Raw genomic sequence first — 18,464 nt, forward strand, 5'->3', positions numbered from 1 at the left:
AAATGCAAAAATTAGCCGGGCATAGTGGTGGCGCCTGTAATCCCAGCTACTTGGGACACTAAGCCGGAGAATCACTTGAGCTGGGAGGCAGAGTGAGACTCTGTCTCAAAAAAAAAAAAAAAGAAAAAGTGGGGTTATGAAGTTGATAAGGAAGGACTGTCTACCTTCAGTGCTACACTAAAAAAGGAAAAGAAGAAATTTTTTTAAAAAAGAATAATTGTCTTTTTCACAAACTTCTGATCCTTTTTCTGCAGGCTAGAAATCCCTCCAGTTAGTAAAATAATAACAGTAACAACAACAACAGCTAAGAGGGAAGAGTCTTATTTATTTTTTATTTTTTTTTTATTAGTAGAGACGGGGTTTCACCATGTTGACCTGGATGGTCTCGATCTCTTAACCTCGTGATCCACCCGCCTCGGCCTCCCAAAGTGCTGGAATTACAGGCTTGAGCCACCGCGCCCGGCCGGGAAGAGTCTTTAAAATGCAGGAGGTGCCGGTCGAGGCCCCTTCAGGGGTTACCTTATTTACCCTTGAGCACCATCTCGGGAGAAGATCCTCGTGTGGTTCCTATTTGACAGGTGGAAAAACCGAGGCAGAGAGACCTACGTCGTCTGTCCGGGCTCAAAGGGGTACTAAGTGGTGGCACAAGTGTCATCTGATATTATCTTGCGCACTATGCTTATCTAACTATTATTATTATCATTGAGACGGAGCTTCATTCTTGTTGCCCAGGCTGGAATGCAACGGTGCGGCTCACTGCAGCCTCCGCTTCCCAGGCTCAAGCAATTCTCCTGCCTCAGGACCTCCCGAGCAGCTGGGGTTGCAGGCGTGCGCCACCACGCTCGGCTAATTTTGTATTTTTAGTAGAGATGGGGTTTCTCCCTATTGGCTAGGCTGGTCTTGAACTTCTGACCAGGTGATCCACCCACCTCAGCCTCCCAAAGTGCTGGGATTACAGGCATGAGCCACCGCACCTGGCTTTTGTGTGTGTGTGTGAGATGGAGTCTCACTGGAGTGCCGTGGGATAATCTAGGCTCCCTGCAACCTCCACCTCCTGGGTTCAAGTGATTCTCCTGCCTCAGCTTCCTGAGTAGCTGAGATTATAGGTGGGTGCTACCATGCTGGACTAATTTTTGTAGTTTTAGTGGAGTCAGGGTTTCACCATGTTGGCCAGACTGTTCTTGTACTCCTGACCTTAAGTGATCCACCCACTTTAGCCTCCCAAAGTGCTGGGATTACAAGCATGAGCCACTGCATCCAGTCACTATGTCTATCTAATTGTATTTCCATCCTCACAGTAACTCCTCAAAGGAGATAATATCATCCACCCCATTTACAAATGAGAAAAAGCTACAGCTTTTCTTTTTTTTCTCTTTTGAGACAGTGTCTCACTTTGAACCCCAGGCTTGAGTGCAGTGGCGTGATCCTGGCTCACTGCAGTCTTGACCTTCGGGTCTCAGACAATCCTCCCACTTCAGCCTCCCAAGTAGCTGGGACTATAGGGGGACACCAGCACGCTTGGATAATTTTTTGAATCTTTTTGTAGAGATGGGGTCTTGCTGTGTTGCCCAGGCTGCTCTCGAACTCCTGGGCTCAAGCGACCCTCCCACTGCAACCTCCCAAAGTGCTGGGATTACAGGCATCATCACTCCAGCTTCTTTTCTTCCCAAGGCCACATCGAGTTGCTAGTGGCTGAGCCCAAAGAGTCCCCGGGGTCTATGACTTCTACGTCAGTGTTTTTCCAGCTAGACTACAGCCACTGAAATTCCTGGAAGTTGCTGACAGTGGATTAAGACGGATTATTTAAGGGTGGAGCACAAACAGGAACCATATCTTAGGACTTAACCCTGACGTTCTGATGGGGCCAGCATGTATTCTGGGGAGAGGTTCCATAGCTCCCATCCATGATCTGTGAATAAGAATTAGGCACCAGCTCCCAGCATTTTGGGAGGCTGAGGCGGGCAGATCACGAGGTCGGGAGTTCAAGACCAGCCTGGCCAACATGGTGAAACCCCGTCTCTACTAAAAATATGAAAATTAGCTGGGCGTGGTGGCAGGCACCTATAATTCCAGCTACTCAGGAGGCTGAGGCAGGAGAATCACTTGAACCCAGGAGGGGGAGGTTGCAGTGAGCCAAGATCACACCACTGCACTCCAGCCTGGGTAACAGAGTGAAACACCGTCTCAAAAAAAAAAAAAAAAAAAAAGAATTAGGCTATGTGCAGTGGCTCCCACCTGTGATCCCAGAGCTCTGGGAGGCCAAGGCAGGAGGATTATTTGAGGCCAGGAGTTCAAGACCAGACTGGGTAACATAGGGAGATCACATATCTAGAAAAAAATTTAACATTTTGGCTGGGTGCAGTGGCTCATGCCTATAATTCCAGCACTTTGGGAGGCCACGGAGGGCAGATCACCTGAGGTCAGGAGTTTAAGACCAGCCTGGCCAACATGGTGATACCCCATCTCTACTAAAAATACAAAAATTAGCTGAGCATGGTGGTGGGCATCTGTAATCCCAGCTACTTCGGAGGCTGAGGCAGGAGAATTGCTTGAACCCGGGAGACAGAGGTTGCAATGAGCCACAATTGTGCCACTGCACTCCAGCCTGGGTGACAGAGTGAGACTCTGTCTAAAAGGAAAAAAAATCAGCTCGGTGTGGTGGTGCACACCTGTAGTCCCACCTACTTGGGAGGCTGAGGCAGGAGGGTCACTTGAGCCCAGGAGGTTGAGGTTTCAGTGAGCTCTGATCGCACCACTGTGCTCCAGCCTGGTGAGAGTGAGACTTCATCTCGAAAAAAGAAAAAAATAATAATTACCAAAGGATGAATGAAGCTGAAGAGTAGTTAGATCATAAATATGAAACCGTGTGTCTTAAAGTAATAAACTAACAAAAATTTAAAATAAAAGAATTATTTTGGCTGGGTGCGGTGGCTCACACCTGTAATCCCAGCACTTTGGGAGGCTGAGGCGGGTGGATCACGAGATCAAGAGATCGAGACCATCCTGGTCAACACGGTGAAACCCCGTCTCTACTAAAAATACAAAAAATTAGCTGGGCACGGTGGCGCGTGCCTGTAGTCCCAGCTGCTCGGGAGGCTGAGGCAGGAGAATTGCCTGAACCCAGGAGGCGGAGGTGATCGCGCCATTGCACTCCAGCCTGGGTAACAAGAGCAAAACTCCGTCTCAAAAAAAAAAAAAAAAAAAGTATTATTTTGGCCAGGCACAGTGGCTCCTTCCTGCAATTCCAGCACTTTGGTTCCTGGAGTTCATGACCAGCGTGAGCAACACAGTGAGACCCCGTCTTTACTAAAAATATGCAGATTACCTGAGCATGGTGGTGTGTGCCTGTAATCCCAGCTACTTGTGAGGCAGAAGAATGGCTTGAACCTGGGAGGTAGAGGTTGCAGTGAGCCGAGATCGTGCCGCCGCACTCCAGCCTGGGCGAGAGTGAGACTCAACAAAAGGAAAAAATAATAATTACCAGAGGACGAATGATGCTGAAGAGTCGTTAGGTCACAAGTTTCATATGACTGTGTTTCCTCCCTCCCCCAGCCCTCTCTCCTTCCTTTTCTTTCTTCCTTCCTTTCTCTCTCTCTCTCTCTCTTTTTTTGAGATGGAGTCTCACTCTGTCACCCAGGCTGGAGTGCAGTGGCTCAATCTTGGCTCACTGCAACTTCTGCCTCCCAGGTTCAAGGGATTATCCTGCCTCAGACTCCAGAGTAGCTGGGATTACAGGTGTCCACCAGCATACCCGGCTAATTTTTGTATTTTCAGTAGAAACGGGGTTTCTCCGTGTTGGCCAGGCTGGTCTTGAACTCCTGACCTCGTGATCCACCCACTTCGGCCTGCCAACGTGTTGCGATTACAGGTGTGAGCCACCGCACCTGGCCCTTTCTCGTTCTCTCTCTTTAGTTTCTTTCTTCCCTCTACCTTCTTTAAATCTGCATCATGAAATAAAATTTGTATCTCAAAAAAAAACAATTAGAATGACTGGATCTCAGGACTCACTTTCCTCTTAGATTGCAGACCAACACGTCTGGTCGGAGGCAGCGGCCCTCATGTTCAGGAGCCCAGGGATGGTGGAAATACTGACCCCACTGCAGGACGCAGCCTTTCCAGCTTTTGATTTCCAGAAGTGCCTTGTGAACATCCAGGCGCTTCTCATGGATCCTGAATTCCACATTGGGAGGTGCACTGTATGTAATCCTAACTGTTTCCATCAATGTTCAATGCACTCTTTTTTAAAAAGACAAATTCAAGCTGGCCATGGTGGTACATGCTTGTAGCCCCAGGTGCTCAGGAGGCTGAGGTGGAGGGTTGCTTGAGGCCAGGAGTTCAGGACCAGCCTGGCAACACAGACCATTTCTTTTTTTTTTTTGAGACTGAGTTTCGCTCTTGTTACTCAGGCTGGAGTGCAATGGCGCGATCTCGGCTCACTGCAACCTCCACCTCCTGGGTTCAGGCAATTCTCCTGCCTCAGCCTCCTGAGTAGCTGGGATTACAGGCACGCGCCACCATGCCCAGCTAATTTTTTGTATTATTAGTAGAGACGGGGTTTCACCATGTTGACCAGGATGGTCTCGATCTCTTGACCTCGTGATCCACCCGCCTCAGCCTCCCAAAGTGCTGGGATTACAGGCTTGAGCCACTGCGCCCGGCCCAACACAGACTGTTTCTAACATACATTTTTTTTTTTTAAATGCTGGGCAGCTGGGCATGGTGGTTCATGCCTGCAATCCCAGCACTTTGGGAGGCCGAGGTGGGCAGATCACCTGAGGTCAGGAGTTCAAGATCAGCCTGGCCAACATGGCGAAACTCCATCTCTACTAAAAAAAATACAAAAATTAGCCGGGCGTGGTGGCAGTGCCTGTAATCCCAGCTACTTGGGAGGCTGAGGCAGGAGAATCGCTTGAACCCAGGAGGCAGAGGTTGCAGTGAGCTGAGATTGCACTATTGTACTCCAGCCTGGGCAACAGAGCGAGATTCCGTCTTTTAAAAAAAAAAAGTGCTAGGCATTGGCCAGGCACAGTGTGATGGCTCACGCCTGTAATCCCAGCACTTTGAGAGGCTGAGGCAGGCAGATCACTTGAGGTCAGGAGTTCCAGACCAGCCTAGCCAACATGGTGAAAGCCCATCTCTACTAAAAATATGAAAATCAGCCAGGTGTGGTGGTGGGTGCCTATAACTCCACCTACTTGGAGTGCTGAGGTGGGAGAATTGCATTAACTTGGGAGGCGGAGGTTGCAATGAGCTGAGATCACGCCACTGCACTCCAGCCTGGGCGACAGGGCAAGACTTCCTCAAAAAAGAAAAAAAAGGGCCAGGCGTGGTGGCTCACGCCTATAATCCAAGCACTTTGGAGGCCAGGGCGGGTGGATCACCTGAGATCGGGAGGAGTTCAAGACCAGCCTGACCAACATGGTGAAACCCCATCTTTATAAAAAAATTTTTTTTTAATTTTAAAAAGTTGGGCATGGTGGTGTGTGGTCTGAGCTACTCAGGAGGGTGAGGTATGGGGATTGCTTGAGCCCAGGAGTTTGAGGCTATGATGGAGTCACTCCACTCCAATCTGGGTGACAAAATGAGACTCCCATTTCTAAAAAACTAATTTAAAACTTGACAAAATAAGACAGACAATAGGATAGTATTCATCACTAATAAGAGATCAATCACATCACCCACTGAATCTTTCCAACACAAGCAAACTCTAATCTGATGGGGCAAGTGTCAGTCCAGCTGCAAATATGCCACAAATACAAAAGACAGAGAGAGGGTTTGCCTGCACCAGGGAAATCCAGACTTCAAGAAATGCTACAGGCCGAACAGCGTGGCGTCTTCCAACATCCATAGAAAGGAAAAGGGATAGGCCGGCCATGGTGGCTCACGCCTGTAATCCCGGCACATTGGGAGGCCGAGACAGGTGGATCACAAGGTCAGGAGTTTGAGACCAGCCTGACTAACATGGAGAAACCCCATCTCTACCAAAAATGCATAAATTAGTCAGGTGTGGTAGCACGCACCTGTAATTCCAGCTACTCAGGAGGCTGAGGCAAGAGAATCACTTGAACCTGGGAAGCGGAGGTTGCAGTGAGCCCAGATCATGCCACTGCAGTCCAGCCTGGGTGACAGAGTGAGACTCTGTCTCAAAATAATAATAATAATAATAATAAAAGGAAAAGGGATAGAGGAGAAACTTACAGATTGTGTCTTTTTACAATTTTAGTTTTTGGCTAGGCACGGTGGTTCATACCTGTGATCCCAATCCCTGCACTTCGGGAGACTGATGTGGGTGGATCACCTGAGGTTAGGAGTTCAAGACCAGGCTGGCCAACATGGTGAAACTCTGTCTCTACTAAAAATACAAAAATTAGCTGAGCGTGGTCACATGTGCCAGCTACTCGGGAGGCTGAGGCAGAAGAATGGCTTGAACCCGGGAGGCAAAGGTTGGAGTGAGCTGAGATCATGCCACTGAACTCCAGCCTGGGTAGAATAAAAAAACAACAACAACAAAAAAATTAGTTTTGTAGAGACAGGAGTCTCCCTGTGCTGTTCAGCTTGGTCTCAAATCTCTGAATTTAAGAGATCAAGATTACAGAGATCACGTCAAGATTACAGCTGTGAGAACTCAACCCAGCCAACAAAGCTGGATATTGAAAGAGGCTTAAAAGTGCTGGGGAATAATCACGGTCTTGACATGCATGCGAGGCAGCGTTACTCTAAAGAAGCAAAAACGCCAGGCGCAGTGGCTCACACCTGGACCACCAAGCACTTTGGCAGGCGGACAGGAGAATCGCTTGTGCCCGGGAGTTTGGGACCAGCCTGGCAACATAGTAAGACCTTGTCTCTACAAAAAAGAAAATTTAACTAGCCAGGAATAGTGGTGCACGTCTGTAGTCCCGGCTACTCAGGAGGCTGAGGGGAGATGATCGCTCGAGCCCGAGAGGTCAAGGCTGCAGTGAGCCGTGATCTCACCCGCTGCACTCCAGCCTGGGTGACCAAGCAAGACCCTGTCTCAGAAAAAGAGAAAGGAACAGAAAGAAGCAATTACTGTGAATGTCAGGGTTGGGGGATACTTCTGGAGAGAAGGGAGGGGCTGGCATTGTGCCCACCTGCAGCCCCTTCTGCAAGTACAGAGTCTAGTGGGAAGACAGCGGCACAAGCGCAGATCCGGGCTGCAGCACCCCGCGCTTCCCTGCCACCTTCCCGCCTCCTCGCCCTTTCCTTTGGGGAACAGGGGCATGATTTTCTTTCTTCTTTGCCTTTCTAACTAGATAGAGTTTCTGACGGGAGAATTTGTACACAGCATGCATAACATCGACATGAACAGCCAGCTGGAACTGACGGCTTTGCTGATACCCCAGCCAGGTACATCCCTGGTTCCCCTGGTGAGTACATCTGGGTGCTTTTGCTGCCTAGGACTCTCAGCCACAGGCCCGGTGCCCACGCCCAGATTTTGGAAATCCCCTGGCACCCCCCCCCCAAGAAGAGATGCTCACTCACCACCATTCTGCATAGAAATTGTCTTTATGTATCTTTTTTTTTGAGACAGAGTCACCCTGTCAATCAGGCTGGAGTCCAGTGGTGTGGACTTAGCTCACTGCAACCTCTGCCTCCAGCCTCAAGCAGTTCTCCTGCCTCAGCCTCCCAAGTAGCTGGGATTACAGGCACCCAAAACCACACCTGGATAATTTTGTATATATATATATTTTTGAGACAGAGTCTCACTCTGTCGCCAGGCTGGAGTGCAGTGGTGTGATCTCGGCTCACTGCAACCTTCACCTCCTAGGTTCAAGTGATTCTCCTGCCTCAGTCGCCTGAGTAGCTGGGACTACAGGCGTGCACCACCATGCCCAGCTGATTTTTGTATTTTTTAGTAGAAACAGGGTTTCACCCTGGTCTCGAACTCCGGACCTCATGATCCACCCAACTCGGCCTCCCAAAGTACTGGGATTACAAGCATGAGCCACCACGCCAGGCCTAATTTTCTATTTTTACTGGAGATGGGGTTTCGCCATATTGGCCAGGTTGATCTTGAACTCCTAGTCTCAAGTGATCCGCTCACCTCAGCCTCCTAAGGCACTGGGATTACAGGTGTGAACCACCATGCCCGGCCGTTTCTGTGTCTTGCCCCAGGCAGGCCTCTGCATGTTTGGGTGTGTTGGGGCTATGGCTGTCCAGCTGGTCATCTGTCATCTCTTGTGCTGCCTGTGGTGCCTCCTCCATCCTTCTGAGCTGCCCATAAATTCTTTTTCTTTTCTTTTCTTTCCTTTTTTTTTTGAGAGTCTTGCTCTGTCGCCCAGGCTGGAGTGCAGTGGCATGATCTTGGCTCATTGCAACCTCTGCCACTCGGGTTCAAGTGATTCTCCTGCCTTAGCCTCCCAAGTAGCTAGGATTACAGATGCATGGCACCATGCCTGGCTAATTTTTGTATTTTTAGTAAGACGGGGTTTCACCATGTTGTTCAGGCTGGTCTCGAACTCCTGACTTCAGGTGATCCATCCGCCTCAGTCTCCCAAAGTGCTGGGATTACAGGTATAAGCCACAGTGCCCAGCCTCATTTTCTTAACTCAGCCCGAGCTGGCTTCTCTTGCTAGCAGGTAAGAGCCCGGACCCCCGCGGCCTTCCCCCACCCAGCAGGAAGGCCTTGTTCCTGGATCTAAGATCCAAGCGTCTAGGCCGAGTTGCAAGTGCAGATGGTTCCACAAGGTTTTGACTTTACAATGGCACAAAAACGATCACAGTCAGTAGAAACCGTGCTTCCAGTACCGAGATAATCTTTCTGTTTTTCACTGTTAGTATAGTATTCAATAACTGCGAGGGTCAGGTGCGGTGGCTCATGTCCTTAATCCCAGCACTTCAGGAGGCTAAGGTGGGAGGATTGCCAGAACCCAGGAGTTCGAGGCCAGCCTGGGCAGCATAGTGAGACCCTGTCTCTATAAAAATGATAAAAATTAGCCACAGGCAGTCACGTGCACCTGTAGTTCCAGCTACTTGGGAGGCTGAGGCAGGAGGATCACTTGAGCCCAGGAGGTTGAGGCTACAGTGAGCTATGATCATGCCACTGCCCTCCAGCCTGGGTAACAGAGCAGGACCTTATCTCTCAAAGAATAAAAAATTTAGGCCAGGTGTGGTGGGTTACACCTGCAATCCCAGCACTTTGGGAGGCTGAGGTGGGTAGACCACGAAATCAGGAGTTCGAGACCAGCCAGACCTACACGATGAAACCCCATCTTTACTAAAAATACAAAAATTAGCTGGGTGTGGTGGTGCACGCCTGTCATCCCAACTCGGGAGGCTGAGGCAGGAGAATTGCTTAGAATCTGGGAGGCGAAGGTTGCGGTGAGCCGAGATCGCACCATTGTACCCTAGCCTGGGCAACAGAGCAAGACTCTATCTCAAAATAAATAAATAAGTAAATAAAAATTTTAAAGTAGGTAAACTATTGCTCCATGAGGACACAGTTTCTGTTTGCGGTGAGGAGAAAGTTTAAAAATGGGTGGTGGCAGGGCCGGGCACGGTGGCTCACGCCTGTAATCCCAGCACTATGGGAGGCCGAGGCGGGTAGATCATGAGGTCAAGAGATCGAGACCATCCTGGTCAACATGGTAAAACCCCATCTCTACTAAAATTACAAAAAATTAGCTGGGCATGGTGGCACACGCCTGTAGTCCCAGCTACTCAGGAGGCTGAGGCGGGAGAATTGCCTGAACCCAGGAGGCGGAGGTTGCGGTGAGCCGAGATCGCGCCATTGCACTCCAGCCTGGGTAACAGGAGCGAAACTCCGTCTCAAAAAAAAAAAAAAAAAAAATGGGTGGTGGTGATGGCTGCACCGTATGTGAATCTACCAAAGGCACTGAATCTATACTTAAAGACGGATACACTCACCCAAATGTATCATCTATTTCTACCAACATTCAGGAAGGCAGGAGCCCTGAAATGTTGAAGTCGTGAACCAAGTCGGGGAAGGGTCAGTGGGTTCTGCTCTCTTTCCGTGCTGCTCGGTTTGTTCTCAGTCTAAAGCCGGCCGGGCTAACCTCCGATGCTTGGTAGGGCAGGTGTATCACGTGCATTTGCAGGCGGGTATGCTGCCTCACACAGGTTACGCCTGCACTTTGGGAGGCTCAGGTGGACAGACTGCCTAAGCTCAGGAGTTCGAGACCAGCCTGGGCAACATGATGAAACCCTGCCTCTACTAAAAATACAAAAATTAGCTGGGTGTGGTAGGGTGCTTGTAGTCCCAGCTACTCGGGACGTTGAGGCAGGAGAATCGCTTGAACCCGGGAGGCAGAGATTGCAGTGAGCCGAGATGGGACCACTGCCACTCCAGCCTGGGCAACAGAGCAAGACTCCGTCTCCAAAAATAAAAATAAAAATAAATAAATAGGCCGAATTTGATGGCTCATGCCTGTAATCCCAGCACGTCAGGAGGCTGAGACAGGCAGAGCACCTGAGGTCAGGAGTTCACGACCAGCCTGGCCAACATGGTGAGACCTCATGTCTACCGCAAATACAAAAACTAGCCAGTGTGTTCGCACGCGCCTCTAATCCCACCTACTCAGGAGGCTGAGGCAGGAGAATCGCTGGAACCCGATAGGCAGAGTTTGCAGCAAGCCAAGATTGCACCACTGCACTCCAGCCTGGGCGACACAGTGAGGCTCCATCTCGAAAATAATAATAATAAATAAATAAATGCATTTTCAACTTAGTATATTTTCAACTTTATATTTTTAGAGACAGGATCTCGCTGTGTTGCCCAGGCTGGTCTTGAACTCCTGGGCTCAAGCAATCTTCCCACCTTGGCCTCCTAAAGTGCTGGGATTATAGACATGAGCCACTGCACTTGGCTGATATTTCCCATTTATGATAGATTTATGGGAATATGACCCCGTCATGAGTCAAGGAGTATCTGTAATTATGCTGGGGATGGCTTTTGTGAGGATATGGAGGAGTGTCACAAAATACAAGGGGATCAGGGCCTGCAGGGGGACACCCGAGGTTGCCTCTGGCTCAAACCCAGGGCTCCCTCCTCTGTGTCTCCTGCTGCAAGACAGGCCCAGGCTCACAGTTCTGCAGATCCACACTGTCTGCATTGCAGGGCTTCGAGGCCACAGCTGGGGGCTGTGGGTGATGCTGGGGCAGAGCAGGGCAGGGAGGGGGCACATCAGGGATTGCACCTGCAGCTGCATTTACAGAGCAAGTTCGTTTTTTAAATTTTTACTTTTTTTTTTTTTTTTTGAGACAGAGTTTCACTCTTGTTCCTCAGGCTGGAGTATAATGGTGCGATCTTAGCTCACTGCAACCTGCACCTCCCATGTTCAAGCATTTTGCCCCTATCAGCCTCTGAGTAGCTGGGATTTCAGGCATGTCCCACCACACCTGGCTAATTTTGTATTTTTAGTACAGACGGGGTTTCTCCATGTTGGTCAGGCTGGTCTTGAACTCCCAACCCCAGGTGATCTGCCTGCCTCAGCCTCCCAAAGTGCTGGGATTACAGGCGTGAGCCACCACGCCCAGCTAGTCTTTTGCTTTTGTTTTTGTTTTGAGAGGGAATCTCCTTCTGTCACCTAGACTGCAATGCAGTGTTGCAATCTCAGCTCCCTGCAACCTCTGCCTCCTGGGTTCACACAATTCTCCTGCTTCAGCCTCCCAAGCAGCTGGGATTACAGGCTCCTGCCACCACACCTGGCTAATTTTTGTATTTTTACTAGAGATGGGGTTTCACTGTTTGCCAGGGTGGTCTCGAACTCCTGACCTCAAATAATCCACCTTCCTCGGCCTCCCATATTGCTGGGATTACAGGCGTGAGCCACCGCAACCGGCCCTGGTTTTTCATCTGAAGGTGTGCTGGCGTCACTCTGGGGGGTTGTCGCCTTGTCTGCCTGCTGGCTCTGTACAGCCTCAGCTTCTCTTCCCCCCACCCCTAGGTAATGGTGAGCAACCCCCACTCCCTGGGATTCCAGGCCGCCTTCTATGAGAGCGGTCACACGTTAGATGGGAACACCAAGTACAATCTGGTGAGCTATGTCCCCACCAAACCTGGCTGCATGTCCCTCGAGGGCCCCCTCTTCCTCCTTCCCTTACCAGCATAAAGAGCTGAAGAATTTCCAGGGAACACAGCCCCTAGCCCTGCCCCGTGGTGGGAAGATGATCAGGCAGATGTCACCCATGCGCTTGACCTCATTAAAGTGTCACACGGGTTGGGCACAGTGGCTCACACCTGTAATCCCAGCATTTTGGGAGGCCGAGGCGGGCAGATCATGAGGGGAAGAGTTTGAGACCCGCCTGACCAACAAAGAGAAACCCCATCTCTACTAAAAACCCAAAAATTAGTCAGACGTGGTGGCGCCTGCCTGTAATCCCAGCTACTCAGAAGGCTGAGGCAGGAGAATCACTTGAACCCAGGAGGTGGAGGTTGCAGTGACCTGAGATTGTGCCACTGCACTCCAGCCTGGGTGACAGAGTGAGAACCCATTTCAATCAATCAATCAATAAGTGTCACATGGGAGATTCCTGGATGGCATGACAGGGAGGAGCCTAACCCAGCCCAGGGCGGGACTCGAGATCTGAGTTAGCTGAGTAAACTGAGGGATGAGGATTGGAGGTGGGGTGCAGCTTCCACAGGGCAGGGGCCTGACCAGGTACAAGTCGGTAACAGCAGACCCCTTTGACCAGGCCCATCACATCACTTCTAGGTGAGTAAGGAAAACAGTCACTCCTCACTGTGGGTCCCCGAACTCAGGGAGCAAGGGAATGGGAGCCATCACACTGGGGCCGTTGTTTCCGTGAGCTTCCAGAAGCCTCTCACAGATGGTGGGATTAGAACGGAGCAGGGCTGGGCTGGCCATGGTGATTCACACCTGTAATCCCAGCACTTTGGGAGGCTGAGGTGGGTGGATCGCCTGAGGTCAGGAGTTGGAGACCAGCCTGGGCGACATGGTGAAACCCCGTCTCTATTAAACATACAAAACTAGCTGGGTGTGACAGCACTCACCTGCAGTCCAGGTTATTCAGGAGGATGAGGCAGGAGAATCGCTTGAACCTGGGAGATGGAGGTTGTAGTAAGCCAGGATCATGCCATTGCACTCTAGCTGGGCAGTAGAGCAAGACTCCATCTAAAAAAATGAAGGAACAGAGCAGGCTAAGCAGCTTCCAGGTTCATCCCCACCATGTCCCCTCTGACAGCCCATCTCTCCCACCGTCCTGAGTTGAGGGATGCCCATGGTGATCCACGGATGAACTGGAGATTTTCTCTCTTGCCCCCACAGGATATTTACCTAAAACAGCAGCAGCACTGGGGCAGGACCGACCCCAACTTCACTTCCAGGTATGCTGTCTCCTGGACAGAGGCGGGGACCAGGCTGCGTACGGGGGTTCCCTTAGCAGGAGGGGAAGAGAAGCAGGGCTGAGATCAGACCCCCAGCTCCAGAACAGTGAAACAAGATGATTCAAACACTTTATAAGAGCCAGGTGAGGTGGCTCACGCCTGTAATCCCAGCACTCTCGGAGGCCGTGGTGGGCGGATCACCTGAGGCCAGGACTTTGAGGCCACCCTGGCCAACATGGTGAAACCCTGTCTCTACTAAAAATACAAAAATGAGTTGGGTGTGATGGCAGGTGCCCGTAATCCCAGCTACTCAGGAGTCCGGGGCATGAGAATGGCTTGAACCTGGGAGGCGGACATTGCAGTGAGCCCAGATCGTGCCACTGCACTCTAGCCTGGGCGACACAGTGAGACTCCATCTCAACAACAAATAACGACAAGAACAAAAACACTTTACAAATGGTCCCTCAAAACACTTGAACACAGCGTTACCATCGGCACTAACAAACCCGCTGCCATCCATCCCGAAGGAATAGAAAGCAGGAACTCAGGGAGGTATTTGCACACCTGTGCTCACAGCAGCGCGATTCACAACAGCCAAAAGGCAAAGTCAACCGACCGGTCCATCCGCAGACGAAAAGATAAACACAGTGTGGTCCACCTGCATGGCGGAAGATGACTCAGCCTTAAGATGGAAGGGAGGCGGGCGCTGCGGCTCACACCTGGAATCCCAGCGCTCTGGGAGCTCAAGGCAGGCGGATCACCTGAGGTCAGGAGTTCGAGACCAGCCTGGCCACGATGCTGAAACCCCATCTCTACTAAAAATACAAAAGAGTTAGCTGGGCATGGTGCCAGGTGCCTGTAATCCCAGCTACTCGAGAGGCTGAGGCAGGAGAATTGCCTGAGCCTAGGAGGCTGAGGTTGCGGTGAGCCGCGATCATGCCATTGCCCTCCAGCCTGAGCGACAAGTGCGAAACTTTGTCTCAAAACAAAACAAAAACCCCTCACAAAACTGACTCAAGAAGCAGTGAAAACTCGATGGAAGTTTAAGCCCCATTTGTGACCACAGGCTGTCATTTGACAGGGTCACGCTCTGTCACTCAGGCTGGAGTGCAACGGCACGATCTCAGCTCACTGCAACCTCCACCCCCTGGGTTCAAGTGATTCTCCTGCCTCAGCCTCCCAAGGAGCTGGACTTACAGGCGCATGACACCACGCCCAGCTAATTTTTGTATTTTTAGTAGTTATAGGGTTTCACCATGTTAGCCTGGCTGGTCTTGAACTCCTGACCTCAAGTGATCCTCCCGCCTCCGCCCCCCAAAGTGCTAGGATTACAGGCATGAGCCACCTCACCCAGTCAGTATTCAGGGATGGACGGATGGATGATGTAATGGTCTGTTTTCACCCTACTATATAGAACTACATGAGATTGGATAATTTATAAAGAGAAGAGGGTTTTTGACTCACAGTTGCTCAGGCTTAATAGGAAGCATGACTTGGGGGTTTTATGAAACATACAATTATGGCAGCGAGTGAAGGGGAAAAAAAGCATGTCTTCTCAGGGCAGCAGGAGACAGACAGAGATAAAGAAATTGCCATACATTTTTTTTTTTAAGATGGGGTTTCACCATGTTGGTCAGGCTGGTCTTGAACTCCTGACCTCAGGTGATCCACCCGCCTTGGCCTCCAAAGTGCTTGGATTACAGGCATGAGCCACCACGCCTGGCCACATTTTTTTTTTTTTTTTTTTGAGACGAAGTTTCATTCTTGTTGCCCAAGCTGGAGGGCAATGGCTCAATCCTGGCCCACTGCAACCTCCGCCTCCCGAGTTCAAGCAGTTCTCCTGTCTCAGCCTCCCAAGTAGCTGGCATTACAGGCACATGCCACCACTCCTGGGTAATTTTTTTGTATTTTTAGTAGAAATGGGGTTTCACCATGTTGGCCAGACTGATCTTAAACTCCTGACCTCAAGTGATCCACCCACCTCGGCCTCCCAAAGTGCTGGGATTATAGGCATGAGCCACCACGCCTGGCCTGCCAATTTGTCTTTTTCTTTGAGACACCATTCCAATTTGTCACCCAGTCTAGAGTGCAGTGGTGTGATCTCCACTCACTGCAACCTCTACTTCCCAATTTCAATCAATTCTTATGCCTCAGCCTCCCAAGTAGCTGAGATTACAGGCATGTGCCATCATGTCTGGCTAATTTTTGTATTAGTAGAGATGGGGTTTCACCATGTTGGCCAGGCCAATCTCAAACTCCTGACCTCAGGTGATCCACCAACCTCAACCTCCCAAAGTGCTGAGATTACAAGCATGAGTCACCTAGGCTGGCCCCACACACTTTTAAATTGTCAGCTATTGTGAGAATTCACTCACTATCACAAGAACAGAAAGGGGAAACTGCCCCCATAATCCAGTCACTTTCCACCAGGTCCCTCCTCTAACATGTGAGGATTACAGTTTGACATGAGATTTGGGTAGGGACACAGAACCAAACCATATCAGATGGATAAATGGGTAGAGAGATGAGTAGATAGATGGATAGGGGGAAGGATGGATGGTTGGGTGGGTGATAGATGGATGGATGGATGATGGATAAATGGATAGATAGATAAGTGAATGGATGGATGGATGGGTGAGTGGATGGATGGATGGATGAGTGAGTGGATGGAATGGATGGATAGATAAATGGGTAGATGGATAGAGAGATGGATGGGTAGATAGATAGGTGAGTGGGTGGAATGAATGGATCAAAAGATGGATGAGATGGATGGGTGGGTATATGGAATGGATGGATGGTTGGATGGATGGATGGATTGTTGGATGGATGGATGGATTGTTGGATGGATAGATGGATGGTTGGATGGATGGATGGAAGGATGGATGAGATAGATGGATGGTTAGATGGTTGGATGGATGGATGGATGGTTGAATGGATGGATGAATGGTTAGATGGATGGATGGAAGGATGGATGAGATGGATGGATGGGTGGGTGGATGGAATGGATGAATGGTTGGATGGATGGATGGATGGTTGGATGGATAGATGGATGGATGTTGGATGGATGGATGGAAGGATGGATGAGATGGATGGATGGATGGGTGGGTGGGTGGATGGAATGGATAGATGAATGGTTAGATGGATGAATGGTTGGATGGATGGATGGATGGATGGGTGGGTGGGTAGATGGAATGGATGGATGGATAGTTGGATGGATGAGATGGTTGGATGGATAGATGGATGGATGGATGGTTAGATGGATAGATGGATGGATGGATGATTGGATGGATGGATAGATGGATGGATGGATGGATGGATGGATGGATGGATGGTTAGATGGATAGATGGATGGATGGATGATTGGATGGATGGATAGATGGATGGATGGATGGATGGATGGATGGGTGGATGGGATGGATGGATGGATGGATGGATGGGTGGGTAGATGGAATGGATGGATGGATGGATAGTTGGATGGATAGAAGGATGGATGAGATGGTTGGATAGATAGATGGATGGATGGATGGTTAGATGGATAGATGGATGGATAGATAGAAGGATGAATGGAATGCAGCCTTGTTTACAGGGGTGCCATTCTCTAATAACACAGGTTCCATTGCCTTGCAGCTTAAAGAGAGCCACCATATCTACTTTAACTGTGGACATAGCAAACAAGGAAATTTCATGTGTGGATTTCAAGCCCCTGGTAGGACCCAAATCTTTGCTGTCTCATATTTGGTGTTGTAAGTGTTAAGACTTACAGAAGTGGGCACTGAGGGGCTGTCCGAGCCCTTGTTCAGGGTCTGGAGATGGAGGTGATCCTGTCCCCATTGCTGGGGTCACTGTCCCCTCCCCCATCATTACACCCCAGGGCTGCCTCCTCATACTCACCATCCTGAAAGCATGTGCCTGTCTTGTTGGGTATCCCCAGAACCGTGTCAGGGCAACTCAGGTAACGTACTTCTAGGTGCTCCAAGAGAACGGAAGACCACACATGGTCCGTCATTGTGCTTGGCCACGAATGTTCACGGCAGCAAATTCCACAATGCCCAAACAGCAGAGACTGGCCGGGCGCGGTGGCTCACACCTGAGGTCAGGAGTTTGAGACCAATCTGGCCCACTTGGTAAAACCCCACCTTTACTAGAGAAAAAAAATTTATTAAATAGCTGGGTGTGGTGATGCGCACCCGTAGTGTCCCAGCTGCTTCGGAGACTGAGGCAGGAGAATTGCTTAAACTCGGGAGGTGGAGGTTGCAGTGAGCCGAGATTGTGCCACCGCACTCCAGTCTGGGTGACAGAGGGAGCCTATGTCTCAAAAAAAGTAGGGGGGTTGGGGGATTTAAAAAAAAAGTAAAGTAAAATAAAGTAATAAAATGAAATAAAATGTTCTGGAATTAGACAGAGGTGATAGTCACATTACTCTGTGAATGTCTAAAAACCACAGACCTGCCCAGGCGCGGTAGCTCACATCTGTTACCCCATCACTATGGGAGGCCAAGACAGGAGGATCACCTGAGGTCAGGAGTTCAAGACCAGCCTGGCTAACATGGTGAAACCCTGTCTCTACTAAAATACAAAAACTAGCTTGGCGTGGTGTCACGCGCTTATAATCCCAGCTCCTCAGGAGGCTGAGGCAGGAGACTCGCTTGAATCCAGGGGGCGGAGGTTGCAGTGAGCCGAAATTGTGCCGTTGCACTCCAGCCTGGGTGACAGAGCAAGACTCCATCTCAAAAAAAAAAATTATTAATTAAAAAAAATTAGTTCTGGTCCCCGTGAAGCCACTAAAAGCTCGTCAGGCGACATGTGGAGTTTAGCCGTGCCCCAGGCTCTTAGAGCTGAAGTTCCACGGGGCCAGCTGCGGTTACAGCGCAACCCAGGCATCAGGGGCACCCAGTCGGGATGCAGGCCACGTGGTTTCCAAGCGCTTTCCATGGAAGCGTGTTCCTGTATGGCGTTCACTGTGTCTGAGTGTCCCTCACTAACTTGAATCTGCATTTGTGTCTCTCTCCTCTGCAGTCAACACTGATTTCAGTCGGCTGTGACCTGGATAAAAAGATCGTCATCCAGAAGTAAGTGTGTTGAGGCTGGGTACAGTGGCTCACGCCTGTGATCCCAGCACTTTGGGAGGCTGAGGTGGGCA

General features: G+C 50.1%; 1 protein-coding gene across 17 annotated transcripts in view; it reads left to right on the plus strand.

Annotated features, from left to right (window-relative positions):
* The window catches only part of CATSPERD (catsper channel auxiliary subunit delta), a 56,993-nt gene that overhangs the window by 27,222 nt on the left and 11,307 nt on the right, over positions 1–18,464 (plus strand). For 14 of the 17 annotated variants that reach the window (XM_078360263.1, XM_078360271.1, XM_078360274.1 and 11 more), the window contains 6 exons: positions 4,020–4,196; positions 7,272–7,385; positions 11,925–12,014; positions 13,266–13,324; positions 16,952–17,030; positions 18,341–18,393. In XM_078360263.1, coding sequence (XP_078216389.1) covers positions 4,020–4,196; positions 7,272–7,385; positions 11,925–12,014; positions 13,266–13,324; positions 16,952–17,030; positions 18,341–18,393 — 572 coding nt within the window. The remainder of the gene's footprint in view (positions 1–4,019; positions 4,197–7,271; positions 7,386–11,924; positions 12,015–13,265; positions 13,325–16,951; positions 17,031–18,340; positions 18,394–18,464) is intronic. The other 3 variants (XM_078360268.1, XM_078360270.1, XM_078360266.1) reach the window with 2 other exon arrangements.

Source organism: Callithrix jacchus, chromosome 22 (assembly GCF_049354715.1).
Source record: "Callithrix jacchus isolate 240 chromosome 22, calJac240_pri, whole genome shotgun sequence".
NCBI classification, from domain to species: Eukaryota; Metazoa; Chordata; class Mammalia; order Primates; family Cebidae; genus Callithrix; species Callithrix jacchus.